The sequence below is a fragment of the Rosa chinensis genome, chromosome 6 (genome assembly GCF_002994745.2).
Source record: "Rosa chinensis cultivar Old Blush chromosome 6, RchiOBHm-V2, whole genome shotgun sequence".
Classification (NCBI taxonomy): Eukaryota; Viridiplantae; Streptophyta; class Magnoliopsida; order Rosales; family Rosaceae; genus Rosa; species Rosa chinensis.
The window spans coordinates 62,930,076-62,946,040 of NC_037093.1; the positions used below are offsets into that span (position 1 = coordinate 62,930,076).

At 38.0% G+C, this 15,965-nt stretch overlaps 2 protein-coding genes and 1 non-coding gene across 3 annotated transcripts; 2 read left to right on the forward strand and 1 right to left on the reverse strand.

Annotated features, from left to right (window-relative positions):
- Window positions 1–1,107: 1,107 nt before the first annotated feature.
- Window positions 1,108–1,191, reverse strand: TRNAL-CAA. The gene has a single exon. It is a non-coding gene; the product is annotated as a tRNA-Leu (tRNA).
- An 895-nt stretch (window positions 1,192–2,086) lies between these two features.
- Window positions 2,087–3,737, forward strand: LOC112172951 (thaumatin-like protein 1). The gene has a single exon (XM_024310471.2). It carries the CDS (start codon window positions 2,498–2,500, stop codon window positions 3,572–3,574), a length of 1,077 nt encoding a protein of 358 aa, XP_024166239.1. The 5' UTR covers window positions 2,087–2,497; the 3' UTR covers window positions 3,575–3,737.
- A 1,486-nt stretch (window positions 3,738–5,223) lies between these two features.
- LOC112172050 (endoplasmin homolog) lies at window positions 5,224–9,853 on the forward strand. The gene is made up of 15 exons (XM_024309217.2): window positions 5,224–5,384; window positions 5,516–5,636; window positions 5,743–5,890; window positions 5,977–6,057; window positions 6,158–6,269; window positions 6,356–6,482; window positions 6,590–6,728; window positions 7,004–7,106; window positions 7,228–7,433; window positions 7,537–7,752; window positions 7,845–8,010; window positions 8,195–8,333; window positions 8,462–8,612; window positions 8,725–9,129; window positions 9,355–9,853. Exons 1-15 carry the CDS (start codon window positions 5,318–5,320, stop codon window positions 9,607–9,609), a joined length of 2,436 nt encoding a protein of 811 aa, XP_024164985.1. The 5' UTR covers window positions 5,224–5,317; the 3' UTR covers window positions 9,610–9,853.
- The last annotated feature ends 6,112 nt before the right edge of the window (window positions 9,854–15,965 follow it).

The following is a 15,965-nucleotide window of genomic DNA, read 5'->3' on the forward strand; positions in this document are numbered from 1 at the left end:
AGAGGAGAGAGATCGATGAGTTTCAGTTTAATTGATAGGGCAAAACTGTTATTAAATGTTAAATTGGGTGAATGAGGTTAAAAAACATTTAGTGGAGTAAGTGAACAATTTTTAGGCTAAAATTGGGTAAGTGGTCAGTCCCCTTTCTTTTTTTCTTATACAAGCGAGACTGCCTATTGCATTGATGCAGTTGAAAAAAAAAAAACGAGACCCAAAGAATGACATATTACACTAAGAAGACTTAGCATCAATTCCTTAATGGCTCAATGTAAGAGTTTCGGTAAATCACATGGTCATCACTAAAGTTAATACAACGGCACCCAAAGAATGTTTTAATTGCTTTTCACTTGTTGGGTTGAACACACTCAGATGCCAATGGGGAATTGCTTGTCATTGAGGACTTGACCAAGACAATATTCAGATGCCAATTGTTGAGATTTATGAACTACTGATGATGAAATTGGAGCGAAGCAAAACAATACATCACAAGAGTTCTTGAGGAATTTTTCAATGGTTTTCACTTGCTCTTGTTTGTCCATATCATTTGGACAGTTAATACATTTTTGAAACTAGATTGATAAGAAGGCTCGATCTCATGCATGCTAAATTATTGAGAATCAAATTCATGATATCCATCTGTGATAGACCTAGAATAAAAAATAAAAAAAAATAAAAAAACTGCATATGTTTCTTAATTCCAACTATGTTTCTTTATTGTTAATATAAATATCTCTTTTGGTAATTTAACTTACCCATAAAATGTGATGTTGGGTGTGTGAAAAAATGCTAGATTGATAAGAAGGCTCGATCTCATGCATGCTAAATTATTGAGAATCAAATTCATGATATCCATCTGCGATAGACCTAGAAACAAAAAAAAAAAAAAAAAAACTGCATATGTTTCTTTATTCCAACTATGTTTCTTTATTGTTAATATAAATATCTCTTTTGGTAATTTAACTTACCCATAAAATGTGATGTTGGGTGTGTGAAAAAATGAGTGTATATTTTAACCTTTAGAGGTGTGCAAATAAAATTTCTCCAAAAAGATTTGGCCTATTGGGTAATGTGAAAACAAAAATAATGTTCAAAAATTAATAACAATAATGTCAGAAGTGGGATTTGAACCCACGCCCTCTCACGAAGACCAGAACTTGAGTCTGGCGCCTTAGACCACTCGGCCATCCTGACTCTGTTGTTGGTTGCTGTAGCTTTTACTATATGACTTCTAAGCACCGTCCCATCACGTAGAAATCAAATACCATTTTATGCTGCAGCCTCCAAGCCAATTCCTCCACAGTAAAGAATGAACAATACTTCTAGGTGCATTTAACTTGTGAAACAAAGAAATTCCATGCATATGAGCTCAAATTCCATCAAACTGAGCTAGAAGAAATGCAGCCATTATCATATATCCATATTATGAGAACCTGATTCCATTTACCAAAGTTGTCAAACCTCATAGCAACATCTTTGAGGATGCTTAACTACATTGAATCATTGCATTGCTGGAGTTTGAGAACAAAAAAAAGCAAGGTTAACTCTTGAACATAGATGACTATGGAGTATGGTCGCAGCACGTTTGTTAGGTGGACTTTGTTGATACATACCAAATCAAAAAGTTGTCGAATAAAGAGGAGCAGATCCTCTCAATAGAATGTAAGTGTGATCGATCAAGTTTATCGTTCACCTATTTCACACTTAAAAAACTTTTTTGTTTGGTATAAATAAAGATTGAACTAGCACAAGATATATCATATCATCATATGCGTTTAATGTGAAACTAAAAAAATATTACAGTACTATATATCTTTATACTTCCTTCAAAAGATGAACCAAAATTGTAACTATGGTAACTAAATAACCAAGTCGATCACTCAACCCGTCAATGCCACTCTTTCAATATTTAGTTCTGCCTTAATTTGGTTGCTTCATATCAAACATTGCAGTTGTGAATTTGATTAGCAAGGGAACCTCCTTGTTAATCACCCTCACAAAAAGAAAAGGAAATGAAAAAGAAGACCTTTACCTTTCTCGGAGAGGAGATTGAGTGTTTGACCTTCGCAAGTTACACGTGGCCAGGCTTTGCACTTTTTCTCTTGTCATTAACTCATCATACAACTTGTATAAATATACAGTCGACATGTTCTCTCATCACCATGAAACCCAGTTACCAACCATCAAAATATGAAATACTTACTTCTTTTTGTCGGTGAAGTTAGTCTGATCAAAGCTAGGAAAACGTAAAGAATCATCACCACTTCCCTCATGTGGCTGGACTCCCGGTGGATTGTTTCCTCAAGTAGTTAGGACTTCTCTACTTTCCAATTTGTTTTATAATCACAGAACATTGGATTCCTACTGTAACTAGAAACTTTGTTTTCTATAAATAGGGCCTCAGGCTACCCCAATATATATTGATCATCCACCACAAGCTGAAACAAAACCATACCCGTTTTAAGAGAGAATTTGCCATTATTTGCTTCATATCCAAACAATGTCGATCTTTCGTTGCCCTCTACAAATCATTCTCATTGTTTCGCTCATTAGTTTTCAAACCAGCGTTAATTCGACAACTTTTACATTCACAAACAGGTGCGATTACACTGTTTATCCCGGAACTCTAGCCGGTTCATCCAGCCCTAGACTAGAAAGCACCGGATTCCAGCTCCAACCCGGCGAGTCTCGCTCCCTTCAAGCCCCACCAAGCTGGTCCGGCAGGTTCTGGGGTCGAACCGGTTGCAACTTCGACCCCGTCACAGGCCAGGGCTCCTGCACCACCGCCGACTGCGGCTCCAACCAACTCGAGTGCAACGGCGCCGGTGCAGTCCCTCCCGCCACTCTCGCCGAGTTCACAATCGGCTCGGGTGATGCAAAGGACTTCTACGACGTCAGCCTGGTCGATGGCTTCAACTTGCCTATGCTGGTCGAACCGAGCGGCGGCTCCGGTGACTGTTCTTCAACCGGGTGCGCGGTGAACTTGAATAAGGGATGTCCGAGTGAGCTGCAGTTCGAAGGCGGGGCGGGGTGTAGAAGCGCGTGCGAGGCTTTTCAGACGCCGGAGTACTGCTGCAGTGGCGCGTATGGCTCACCGTCGACATGTAAGCCGTCGGTTTACTCGCAGATGTTTAAGGCGGCGTGTCCGACGGCGTATAGCTATGCGTACGATGATGGCACGAGTACGTTCACGTGTAGTGGAGCTGATTACATCATAACATTCTGCCCCTCATCCACAACAAGTCTTAAATCTTCAACACCAACAACTTCAACACTTCCAACATCACCAACAACGACGGTAACACCGCCGATGCCGACACAAAAAGCACCATCAGTATCACCACCAACAATGACACCACCAAGGCCAACGACGACGGTAACACCGCCACTGCCAACAGGGACAACGGCGACACCAACAGCACCGGCAACACCAACGAGGGCAACAGATGGGACCGGAGGTGGATATGTCATGGATTATTTTGGTTCATCGCCGAGTTTTAGTGGTGACGCTTCCAAGACACTTGCTTCTATTGCCATGGCTGCTTCTTCTGTTTTGTTTTATTTTCTATTGGTTTGATTCGTAAGTGGACTATGGCCACGTGAACATGCATGCAGCCTCCTAGGCTGGTGAAGTTTTGTAACGTGTTTAGGTGCGGCGTTTATAGATTACTCTATCAAAGTTTCCAATGTAAGTTAGCTTAAGAACTTTTTCGAATACAAGGAAGTGCAGTACTCAAAGATCTCATTGGATATTTTAAAACTTGATTCAGTTGTGTTTTGTTGCTTAACTTTGAATCTTGCTGGTAGCTGGCCAAAAGTGTAGTTTTCAGTTGGTGAGCTGAGGAAACTTTTACCTTTTGATTTCCTTCTCTTGGCAACAATTAAAAGAAACGAAACTTTGCTTAAACTGCAAGCTTGTTGCTCATCAGTGACATAATGGTCATTCTAGAACATGGATATGTAGTTCATAAGACCAAACCTTGGACTTTCTTTCCCCAAAAAAATAACAGTCTGAGATATGACTTTTCACCAAAAACTGTGGAAATTGCATGTTATTATTTTCTCTCTAAAATCATCCTGCTCCTCAATCATAAGTTTCAGTATACGTAGAACTGATGGAATTTAAAAAGCTAAACTTGATTTTCTTCTATGATCATTAAAAGTTATAAAACAAATAAATTCATGAAGAACTAGGTCCCAAGATAATGACGTGTGTTGAGATAAGAAATGGATAGATGAGTACGAGATAAAAGCATTGTTGTTGGAGAGTATGAGACGACAGAATTGTGATTATATTGATGAAAGTGAAAGAATCACCTAATATGAGGATAGGTTAATTGGTATGATCGAGGCTTGTGTTGGGCTTTGTTTATAACTCTTTTGGACTTAAAATTAGTGTCTCAGGGACTAATTTAAATATAACTTGAGGCCCATGCATGAGTCCTAGATGACTGCCCCTGATCACAAGCAAACATTTCAATATACTGTATCTACCATAAGGTTCCTCAGTAAACATAACAGCCATAAGATTATCTGTAAACATAACTTACAATGAAATTTTTACTATATACACATGTATGACACACACTGAAATATGGTGCAAGATATGATTTTTTTATTACACTGGAGGAAAATCTAATCCCTGACTTGACTTGATCACAACCCAATTCGCAATTCTCATACTCACCGCTTGAGCTAGCCGTCTAGCCCCAAGAGTTTATAAGATGACTAAGTTAAACTCTCCTATGATTGAAATTTGTATGCATGCATAGTGTTTTCATTTACTAGGAATTTGGGCGATCCAATCTCATTCACTAGATTGGGCCTAGCAAATACAATGGGCTTTGATAAGTTCAAATCCCAAAAGAAATGGAGGGCAAGGCAGCATTTGATTCCACCACGTCGAGTCCGAAACAATAACCCAATAAGAAGCTGCCATGTCATACACACAAAACGCGAGCCGTCCGATCATCCACTCTGCAACACAAAGTCTCGCCACGTTGGTCAACCGCGACTGGAAGTCTCAAGTCGTCGGTAGGGGCCGTCCGTTTCTCCACGTCAAGTGAACAAACAAGGTCCAGTAAAACCCCGCCACGTGTGCAAAAACAAATCCCTCTCGTTCGTTCGTCCACGCTGGCAAATCCTGGCCGATCCAGGGTCAAGTCGCCGTTAAAGTGACGCTCAAGTTTAATAGTCACTCTCACCTAGCAGCGGAGCTATATATATAATCAGCTACCAGTAGCTGGTTAGATCAATCACAACTTTGAGCAGATAAACCGAGTGAGGCGAAGTTACTAGAACACTTTGGAGTGGTAGAGCTATGAGGAAGTGGACGATCCCTTCCGTTCTGCTTCTGCTGTGCCTTCTCTCTCTTCTCCCAGATCAAGGTTCGTCTCCGACCTTTGTTTTTCTCTCTTCATTTCTGTAGATCTCAAATCGGAAATCCTGCATTGCTTTTGTTGTGAGAGTTCATATCTGAAGGTTAGGGTTCCGGCGATCTATTTGTTTTTTTTTTCAGGACGGAAATTACAGGCGAATGCAGAGGCAAACTCCGACGAGGTCGTAGATCCACCGAAGGTTGAGGAGAAGATCGGGGCGGTCCCGAATGGGCTATCCACCGATTCTGATGTCGCTAAGAGGTAAGAGGTTTTGTAGATACAGTAATTTAGAGCTTGATCAGTAATCTTTGAATAGAGGTTAAATTTGTTGAGTAATTTCTGAATGGATGTGTTACTGTAACTTTAGAGAGGCGGAGTCAATGTCAAAGAGACGCGGCAACGCTCAACAGTTTGAGTTCCAGGCTGAGGTGTCTAGGCTCATGGATATTATTATCCACTCCCTTTATAGTAACAAGGACATTTTCCTCAGGGAGTTGATTTCCAATGCTTCTGATGTAAGCTTGCTTCGACTTATCGAGTAATGTTTTGTTAGAAATCTGAAATGGATTCCATACTGAATTGAAACTATTGTGAATTTCAGGCGCTGGACAAGATTAGATTCCTTTCCCTCACTGATAAGGAAATTTTGGGTGAAGGTGATAACACTAAGCTTGAAATCCAGGTCAGTTGATGTTCCGTTCTTTGCTTTAAAAGTATCAAGTGTAATACTGAATGGATATGTTGTTGAACTTTGTTACTGATTTGCTGAAACAAAAATGCAGATTAAATTGGACAAAGAGAAGAGAATCCTCTCCATACGCGACAGAGGTATAGGTATGACTAAGGAGGACTTGATCAAGAACTTGGGAACTATAGCAAAATCTGGGACTTCAGGTATCTTTTGCTGTTATTTTGAGTCTCAAAGTTTCCAGTGCAGTAAGTGTTGGTTTTACTGATTGGAATTGTAATTTTTGGTGCAGCGTTCGTTGAGAAGATGCAAACTAGTGGTGATCTTAATCTCATTGGGCAATTTGGAGTTGGGTTTTACTCCGTCTACCTTGTTGCTGATAATGTCGAAGTCATTAGCAAACACAATGATGACAAACAGTAAGGCTTTTGTATAACTTTCTAGTTACTAACAGATTTAGTTTGTTTTGCTCAGGAATACTTGAATGTCGTATGGTGAGTGATGTTTGTATGAATTTCTGTTTCAGGCATGTTTGGGAGTCGAAGGCTGATGGTTCATTTGTAGTTTCCGAGGATACATATAATGAGCCACTAGGACGTGGTACTGAAATTAGATTGCACCTCAGAGAAGAAGCAGGGGAATATTTGGAAGAAAGCAAGCTAAAAGTGAGTGGACTTATAAATATTTGAACTGTGATTATCTAGTTTCATGAACTGTTACTCAAGTTGGTTCGCCTACATTTTTATGTTTGCTACTATCATAGTAGAAACATTTCACTCTCATACTTTTACGCTTATGATACTGAGTAACATTCTCATGTCTATTACTCGGTGCTTTGTTTTTTATATAAGGTTCAACATTTGTCCCTGTAAAAATAATTTGATGGTATTGGTGTGGCTAAGATGGTATCTCATGAGAAGAATATTTTTTGCCCTTGCAGGAGTTGGTGAAGAGATATTCTGAATTTATCAACTTCCCCATCTATATCTGGTCAACCAAAGAGGTTGACGTGGAAGTTCCAGCCGACGAGGAAGAGGAATCATGTATGCTTTATTATAGAAGCTTAGCTTAGAGCTGTTGCATTTGCATTGCTTAAAGTTTATTTGTTTTGGTTCATATTCATGCACATTATTGCTCATTGCTCCTATTGACCATTGTGAACAGCTGAAAGCTCCTCCTCTGAGGAAGAAACTGAAGAAGATGCTGAGAAAACTGAAGATGAAGATGCTGAGAAGAAACCAAAGACAAAGACAGTAAAGGAAACAAATAGTGAATGGGAGCTTCTAAATGACGTTAAAGCAATATGGTTGCGCAATCCAAAGGAGGTAACCGAAGAAGAGTACGCCAAATTCTATCAGACCCTTGCCAAGGTAACTTACTGGTTGCATGACCTTAGAATGTTGTTTAGAAGCTAAAACACCACTCATCATATTTGTCTTACAACATCAATTGTTCCTTATTTTTATTCCACAGGATTTCAGCGAGGACAAGCCTTTGTCATGGAGCCACTTTACCGCTGAAGGTGATGTAGAATTCAAGGCTGTACTGTTCGTTCCTCCCAAGGCTCCTCATGATCTATATGAGAGCTACTATAATGCCAACAAATCCAATTTGAAGTTGTATGTTCGAAGAGTTTTCATATCAGATGAATTCGATGACCTTTTGCCAAAGTATCTGAACTTTTTGAAGGTAATGTTTGATATGTTCATTTTTTTTTCCACCTGTGTCTATGGGTCTGTTTGCAAATGCTTACCAAATTTTGGATTTTGCTTCATGATCAGGGTCTTGTTGATTCTGACACCTTGCCACTCAATGTATCACGAGAAATGCTTCAACAACACAGCAGTTTGAAAACAATCAAGAAAAAACTTATCCGGAAGGCCCTTGATATGATCCGTAAACTCGCTGAAGAAGATCCTGATGAGTCCAATGACAAAGAGAAGAAAGGTATGGTATCTCAGTAGAGTACTGTATTGTTGTTATGTTAATGACAGCCTAGTTGCACTCATTAATAATTGAATAGAAAATCTGAGCTACATGTTTCATTGTTTTTATACCTTTGAAGATGTTACCTAGGACAGATAATTAATTATTCACTTTTGTTTGGTGTTGAATTTTGTTCTGAAAGCAGATGTTGAGAAGTCCGATGATGATGAGAAGAGAGGCCAATATACAAGATTCTGGAATGAATTTGGCAAGTCTATTAAACTTGGTATTATTGAAGATGCGGCCAACAGAAACCGTTTGGCAAAACTTTTAAGATTTGAGAGGTATTTATGTTATATTGATATGATTTTGTGTTTTCTACTAGTTCCAATATTTAGTCAATAAAAAATTTGGATCCCTTTTCCTTTAAATCCTTGCATGGGCTGACCGACTGATTTGAACTTATTGACAGTACCAAGTCAGATGGGAAACTGACTTCACTGGATCAGTACATTTCAAGGATGAAATCTGGGCAGAAGGACATATTTTATCTTACTGGAACCAGCAAGGAACAATTGGATAATTCTCCTTTCCTTGAGCGGCTTAAGAAGAAAGGATATGAGGTACATCAGAATATCTCCACTCTTTGCCTCTTCCCAGTTATTCTCTTTGGATCATGGAAAGGCATGCATTAGTTTCATCTGTATTTACTTTTTATTTTATACATTATTGCAGGTTATCTTTTTCACCGATCCGGTTGATGAATATTTGATGCAATACTTGATGGATTATGAAGACAAGAAATTCCAGAATGTGTCAAAGGAGGGTTTGAAACTCGGTAAAGACTCAAAAGATAAGGAACTCAAGGAATCATACAAGGAACTCACTAAATGGTGGAAGGGTGCTCTTGCCAGTGACAATGTTGATGATGTGAAGCTGTCCAACCGATTGGCTGACACCCCGTGCGTGGTTGTTACTTCAAAGTTTGGATGGAGCGCAAACATGGAGAAGATCATGCAGTCTCAGACTTTGTCGGATTCTGCCAAGCAAGCATATATGCGCGGCAAAAGGGTACTTGAGATTAATCCAAGGCACCCAATCATCAAGGAGCTCAGGGAGAGAGTGGTAAAGAACCCTGAGGTATGTTTTAGGCTTCTTTCCTCTTACACTTCTGTCATTGGTAACACCTGGGACAAATATTCATTTATCTGATGGACCCGTTTGATCTTTTACCTAGATACGAAATTAAATGGCTAACTGTTCAACGGCATTCACTATAAGTTGTAAAGTGATCCAAGTCAATGCCTATAGTTTTACTTTGTTGAATCTATTTATCTTAGTCATTTGATTGGCTTGCTATTTCAGGATGAGAGTGTGAAGCATACAGCACAGCTTATTTACCAGACTGCACTCATGGAGAGTGGCTTTGCTCTTCCTGACCCGAAGGATTTTGCCTCCCGCATCTACAGTTCAGTGAAATCTAGCCTGAACATCAACCCTGATGCCACAGTCGAGGAGGAAGATGATACCGAAGAACCAGCTGAGGCCGAAACTCCCGCAAACGAAGCTACCCCTGAGGCTGAATCTGCTAATGCAGATTCACAGAAGGACGAGTTGTAGGTTGCTTAATACTTTTACACCTAATAGGCTTTTCAGCCTTCCATGGTTCAGCTTTTAGAGAAGCGGAAATCGCTGCATGGCTCACTTTTGATTCCCGTTGTTGAAGTTAAGACATTAGATAATAGGTTTACTGTAATCATATAGCCTGAATTTTGCCTCCAGCATTTTAGTTAACGAGTTTCAGTGACTTATGTCATGTATTTTCTTTGCAAATACAATGTTTTTCCATCTGATTGTGCTTCAAGCTCTCTTGCTCGTTCTCTTTCTATTTTCTTTTCTACTTCTGTTTTCTGTGGGAAAAGCTGTATATGCCAACCAGTTGGGCCGAAATTTTTTCTCTATTGACGAAAGCTCAATTTTTAAATTTTTTTTTTAAAATAATGACGGGATTGAACTCCAGATCTATCTTAATTTTAACCTAACTCCTAACCTTCCTCACCGTTTGGGACATTGAACTAACCCTCTGGGCGTGGCACAAATTTTTCTGTTTTAAAGGTTTTTTTTTGCAACTTTATGCATTATTTATTAAGGATGTTGGCCCTTTTTGCACGCTAAAATTATTTTAAGTCTAATTTTTGTGGTCCTTTAATGACTACTACTAGGGGCTGTCAATTTCGACACGATTCAGTAACATGACTCGAAACCCGCACGAAATAAAGATGGTTGAATCTGCACGATTAAAAAGCAAATCGGCCGCATGTCAACCCATCATGGCTCATTTAATAAATGGGTCGACCGTGGGCCAACCCACCAACACGAAGTGAACCCATATAACTTGTTTATAAAATGAGTTGGGTTATATATTATATATAACCCGCATAAACGTGCCATTTAGAAAAAGTAATATTATATATATGGGTTTTTTACTTCAACAGTGTCTGAACTCTTTGAGGACTTTTAAAATGATACCTGAACTTTCAAAGTTATCAATGTGATACCTGGACTCATTTTTTCATATCAACGTCGTACCTACGGTTAATTTTCGTCACGGTGTCGTTAACTATGATCACGTGTCCCGCACGTGAGGCACAAAATAAGGGTAAAAATGACTTGTTCCATTTCTTTTGGTTCTTCACATGTCCCTTTGTACCTTCAGTTCTTCTGCTCCATTTCTATTTTCTTTTTCATCTGCAAATTGCAATCGGATGGGATGATGGCATTTCCTAGCAAAGACAATCAACCAGACGAGAACTTATTTCAATCAATGCAAAACCATAAGCAAAACCCGAATCCAATTCTCTGACGAACGGACACCATCGGAGACTCCATGGAAATTGAGATCAAAGCAGCAAAGCATGGAAATTGAAAAATACCCAAAGTGTTCTGAGATCAAAGCCATAAACACAAGTGTTCTGAGATCAAAGCAACAAAGCATGGAAATTGAAAAATACCCACAACCCAAAACCAGCAAGACTAGTCAAACCAATCCAAAGCAACAAAGCATGAAAATTGAAAAATACACAAGTGTTCTGACAAGCTCGTTGCTTCTTCCCAGGCCGTGTTTCAACACCTCAATCTCACTATTGTTTTACTCTTCCTCCCCATCCAAAATCTCAGAAACCTATCTCGAGGGAGTGATTCAAAAATCCCCAGAATTCTATGTGTCAATCTCGACGATTCCATCAAACCCAAAATCAAATCTTTTGAAGATTCGGGCTTTTCGAATTCTGACATTGCCGAGATCGGTGCATGAATAGGGATCCAAAACCTCCACCACCATCAGGCTCACGGCCTCCGTCGAGTTGAGCCCGGCCTCCATGTTGTCCGGCGACGCCTGAATGCTAATTCACTCGCCGGCATACTAGCACCGAGAAGTGATTTGGACACCCAGATTAAATCTTGTTAATTTTTTCTTTTTAAACAAACCAGTTTGGTTTTGATTTCAAATTTGATTGGAATCGTTCAAGATGGATTCTGAGTTATGGACCTCCCGCCTCGCCGCCGCGAAATGTCAGTATATGTTGCAGCACCATCACCAGATCTCCCACTTGGATCAGTACGGCGATTTGTAATGGAGCTTCCACTTGTACCCGAGAGAATCTAGAGTCACCATACGTGATTGTAATCTTCTCTTTGTTTGCTGTGTTGGTGGCAAAGAAGAGAGAGGTGATGTATGAGAGAAATGGTCAGGCATGGTTAATGGAGGTAGTGGGTAGAGTATAGAGTGAAAGAGATTGCAGTTGAAGAAGACGAGAGGTAGAGATGGTAGAGGAAGAAGACGAGAGGTGGAGATGGTAGAAAAAAATGATTAAAAAAGAAAAAGAAGAATATAAATAGGTAAAATGTCAAATATACCCCTACGTTTAGGGCAAATAAGTCTTTTTATCATCATTTAATGACTCACATGCGTCACACGTGCTCGGATTAACGGCACCGTGACGAAATATGGGCGGAGGTATGACATTGATAAGAAAAAATGAGTCCAGGTATCACATTGATAACTTTAAAAGTTCAGGTATCATTTTAAAAGTCCTCGAAGAGTCCAGACACTGTTGAAGTAAAAAACCCTATATATATATAAAAGTTGAGTAAGTCTTTTTCTCACTTTAAACAAGGGTTACCACTTCTGGTTAACACTATAAATTTCTGGTTAACACTATAAATTCTCTAATGAATTTAATCAATTTATGTATTTTTTTAGTTAAATGGGTCGCAATGTTAACCCTTAAATGGGTCACTTTGTCAAACACGACACGAAGTACTTATTAAATGGGTTAAACGGGTAACCTGTTCAATAAACAGGTTGGGTTTGAGTTTAAATTTTTGACACGATTATTAAATGGGTTGAGTTTGGAATTGTCTCTTGTGACACGACAAATACTTTGACCCGACACGAACATAACCCAACATGACCCATTGACAGCCCTAGTCTATTACAATTATATAGATTCTCTATCTAAAGTCTGAACAATCCTATATAATTTTATGGATAATTAGATATGTATTTTCTATTTTTGGTACTCGCATTTGGATTTTGGAGTTTGGACAAATGCGGGCTTTCCCCCAATCACATGTATGATGTATCACTTGCTAAGAGGTGTTCTTTTTTCCTTCATTGATTTGGAGGATAATTAGTTCAGTAATACGTATGATTGGCAGTTCTACCACTTGGGTCTATTAGCTTTGGTTGAATTTAACAATTGATTCAGATCCAGGGATGGAAACCTTTTGTGCATTTTAAGAATGATACAGTTGGTTTCATCGTTAAGCTCAATTCCTTGCATGTTGCATCTGATGATCCATCTATGAAGGTGTAAATACATTATACATGATTAACATTACTTTAGAACCTACGTTACAATAAGTACCGATGACATGTTCACAAGGAGGACGGGAATCACACTATTCCGTCTCATTAACTATTTACTTTCTTATATATATATATATATATATATACAGATCCAATCCAGAGCGGAGCTCCGCTTTGAAATTAACGTGTGAAGTTCGAGTTTTCAGTCACTTTTCGTTCGCATATCCACATCTCAACCGTTCAGTTTTTAGGTACTACTGTATAGATCATCTCTGCAAATTTTCAGCCAAATTGATGATCATTAAGGCATCTAACTCGTTTAAACCAATAGAATGACTGAATCTGTCAACCTGAACCGTACTAGCTTTAAGGCACTTATCAATGCCTTAACGATCATCATTTTGGCTGAAAATTTTCAGAGACGATCTATACACTAGTACCTAAAAACTGAACAGTCGAGATGTGGATATGCGACCGAAAAGTGACCAAAAACTTGAACTTCACACGTTAATTTTCAAAGCGGAGCTCCGCTCTGGATAGGATCTGTATATATATATATATTATAGGCAAAATAGCCAAATTACCCCTTAACTTTTCTCACGATTGCCGATTTACCCCTTGACATTTCAATTTTGATTATTTACACCCTCACTTTTCTAAATGTTGCTAATTTACACCCTATAGTTAAATTTTAGACTTTCCATCTAATTTATCCGTTAATTTGATTAGCATGTGAGGGGCCTTTTCGTCTCTGCAATTGTCACATTAAAAAAAAAAAAAACAACAAGAAAATAATACAAAATTACTTTATTAAAAAATAAAAAATAAAATATTGCTATTCGTCTCCCACAACTGTTTTTTTTTTCCCTCATCCTCTCATCTTCTTCTCTATCTATCTCGCAATTATCTTCTTCTCAGCATGACCTCTTCCTCTATGTTCCTTTTATCGAGATCAATATAACACAATCCCAACTTGAATCAATCAAGATGACATTCACATGCTTGCTGTAATTTTAATTTTCATATTCCATTCATCTAAATATTTTAGTTTGTTCGATGGCTTCTCAATCTTATACAAAATACAAACCCCTCCAACTGGAAACATGGAAGATCAAATTCTCATATGAATGTTTGAGATATTAATGACCAGTCTTGCCTTCAAAGAAAAAGAAAACCAGAAACCTAAATGATCAAAGACTTTTTCTCCTTTAGTGATATGATCATCCAATCATTTTATGTGACTAGCAAATCTTAATTAAGCGATCAGTTACAAGCTAACGACCAATCTTGAAATAAAGGGAGTGAAGAAGAAGAATAAGAGATGGACAAGGAAGAAGAGACAAAGGGCGTGTTTTTTTTTTTTTCCTTTTTTAACGAAGAGCAGTTTTGTAATTTTTTTTTTAATTCTTTGACGATGTGTTGGTTTGTTTAATTTTCTTTTGGGTGACAGTTGAAAAGACAAAAAAGCCCCTCACGTGCTAACTTAATTAAAGGAAAATTGGATGGAAAGTTTAAAAAATAACGATAGGGTATAAACCAGCAACAATTATAAAAATGAGGATGTAGATAATTAAAATTGAAATGTCAGGGGGTAAATCAGTAGCAATGAAAAAAGTTAGAGGGTCATTTGGCTACACATAAATCGTATTAAATAGAAATTTTTTTTAAAAAAGTATTAAATAGAATGGTAATAATAAATTACTACTCGGAGATTTATTAAAACCCGAATATAATAATTCACCTTCCTCTTCTTTTCCACTCCATTTCCTCAGTATCTTGGTAAACGTGACCTTAATAAAATCAATCGATCATTATTATGATGCGAGATGGCAGGGCGCCTAACTCCCCATCACATTTCTACATGAATGCACAGTAGTCACCTTTAGTCCAGTTTCATAATCGTAATTATAGTGAGGCGTAAAGAAAAGCTTCAAGCAACCGTAACTATCCAAGCACAATAATTAATAACCAAAGAAAAAACTATCCTAAAGCTAATTATTTCAGGTGTCAACTTAATATATGTTATAACGTTGATAAATGACCCACCCCACCATGGACGTGTGAGCTTTCGTTTTTGTGTGGCCAAATAGCGATCACTACGTCCACGATCTGCTAGCCGGTACCCGTAGGCTAACGTCACTGTTTCTTGGGAAATCAAGAACAAGATGAAGATCAGCATCTTCAATGCAAGAGACGAGCAGACGACGAAGTCAATGTATTTGTTAAGTCATTTTTATCAATAACTTATATATATCAGATTTTTGTGTAACTACTTATTAGACTCTTTGATTTATAATAATATCAAAACCTTATCAAAAACTAATAATAATAATAACTTATATGTAATTTGTTATTGAAATAATTTAAAACCTCTAATGTGATCCCTATGTGTGAATCCACTTGTACTATTTACCATCTCCCCCAAACCCCCAACATTATTAAATACAAACCAAACTCTTTCACACAGTCAGGTTCTGCCATGTATACATGGTTAGGCTCCTGTGACAAAACAATTTGGCGGGTGCATGATCTTGTCATTTCCTTTTATGTCAAAGAAAACTTAATCCTTTATTGTGTTTAGAATGCCAAAGGAAATGAAACATTTTGCTAAAAGAAGGAAAAATAAAGAAAAAAATGGTTCATTTCATACCCCAAGGTTTCAAGGAGTTTGTTTTCTCTCCTTATTTTCTTATATTTATTATTTATGTTTCATTATTTTATTGCATCAATCACAAACTCTTTAACAATTTTTCTGATAATTTTTCTTATATTGCTAAAACCGGAATAAAAATTTATGGGAAGTTTAATTTTCCCAAGAAGACAAAAAAATTACCATCATTTTTTGCAAACCAAACGAGTTCGTCTGTACTGTAAATTAGTAAATTACCATCTTTCCCCCAACTTTATTAATTACAAACCAAACTATGTGGCCGAGTCAGATATGGCCACGTATGCTTGGTTGTGCAACTTTGATTAAACAATTCGGCGGGTGTACGACAACAACTTTCCCTTATACCAAAAATTGTAGATAGGAAGCTATAGTCTGCACGATGTCGTTTTCATCCCTGTATTATCATATCATAAATACCCAAAACATTAACTCCCA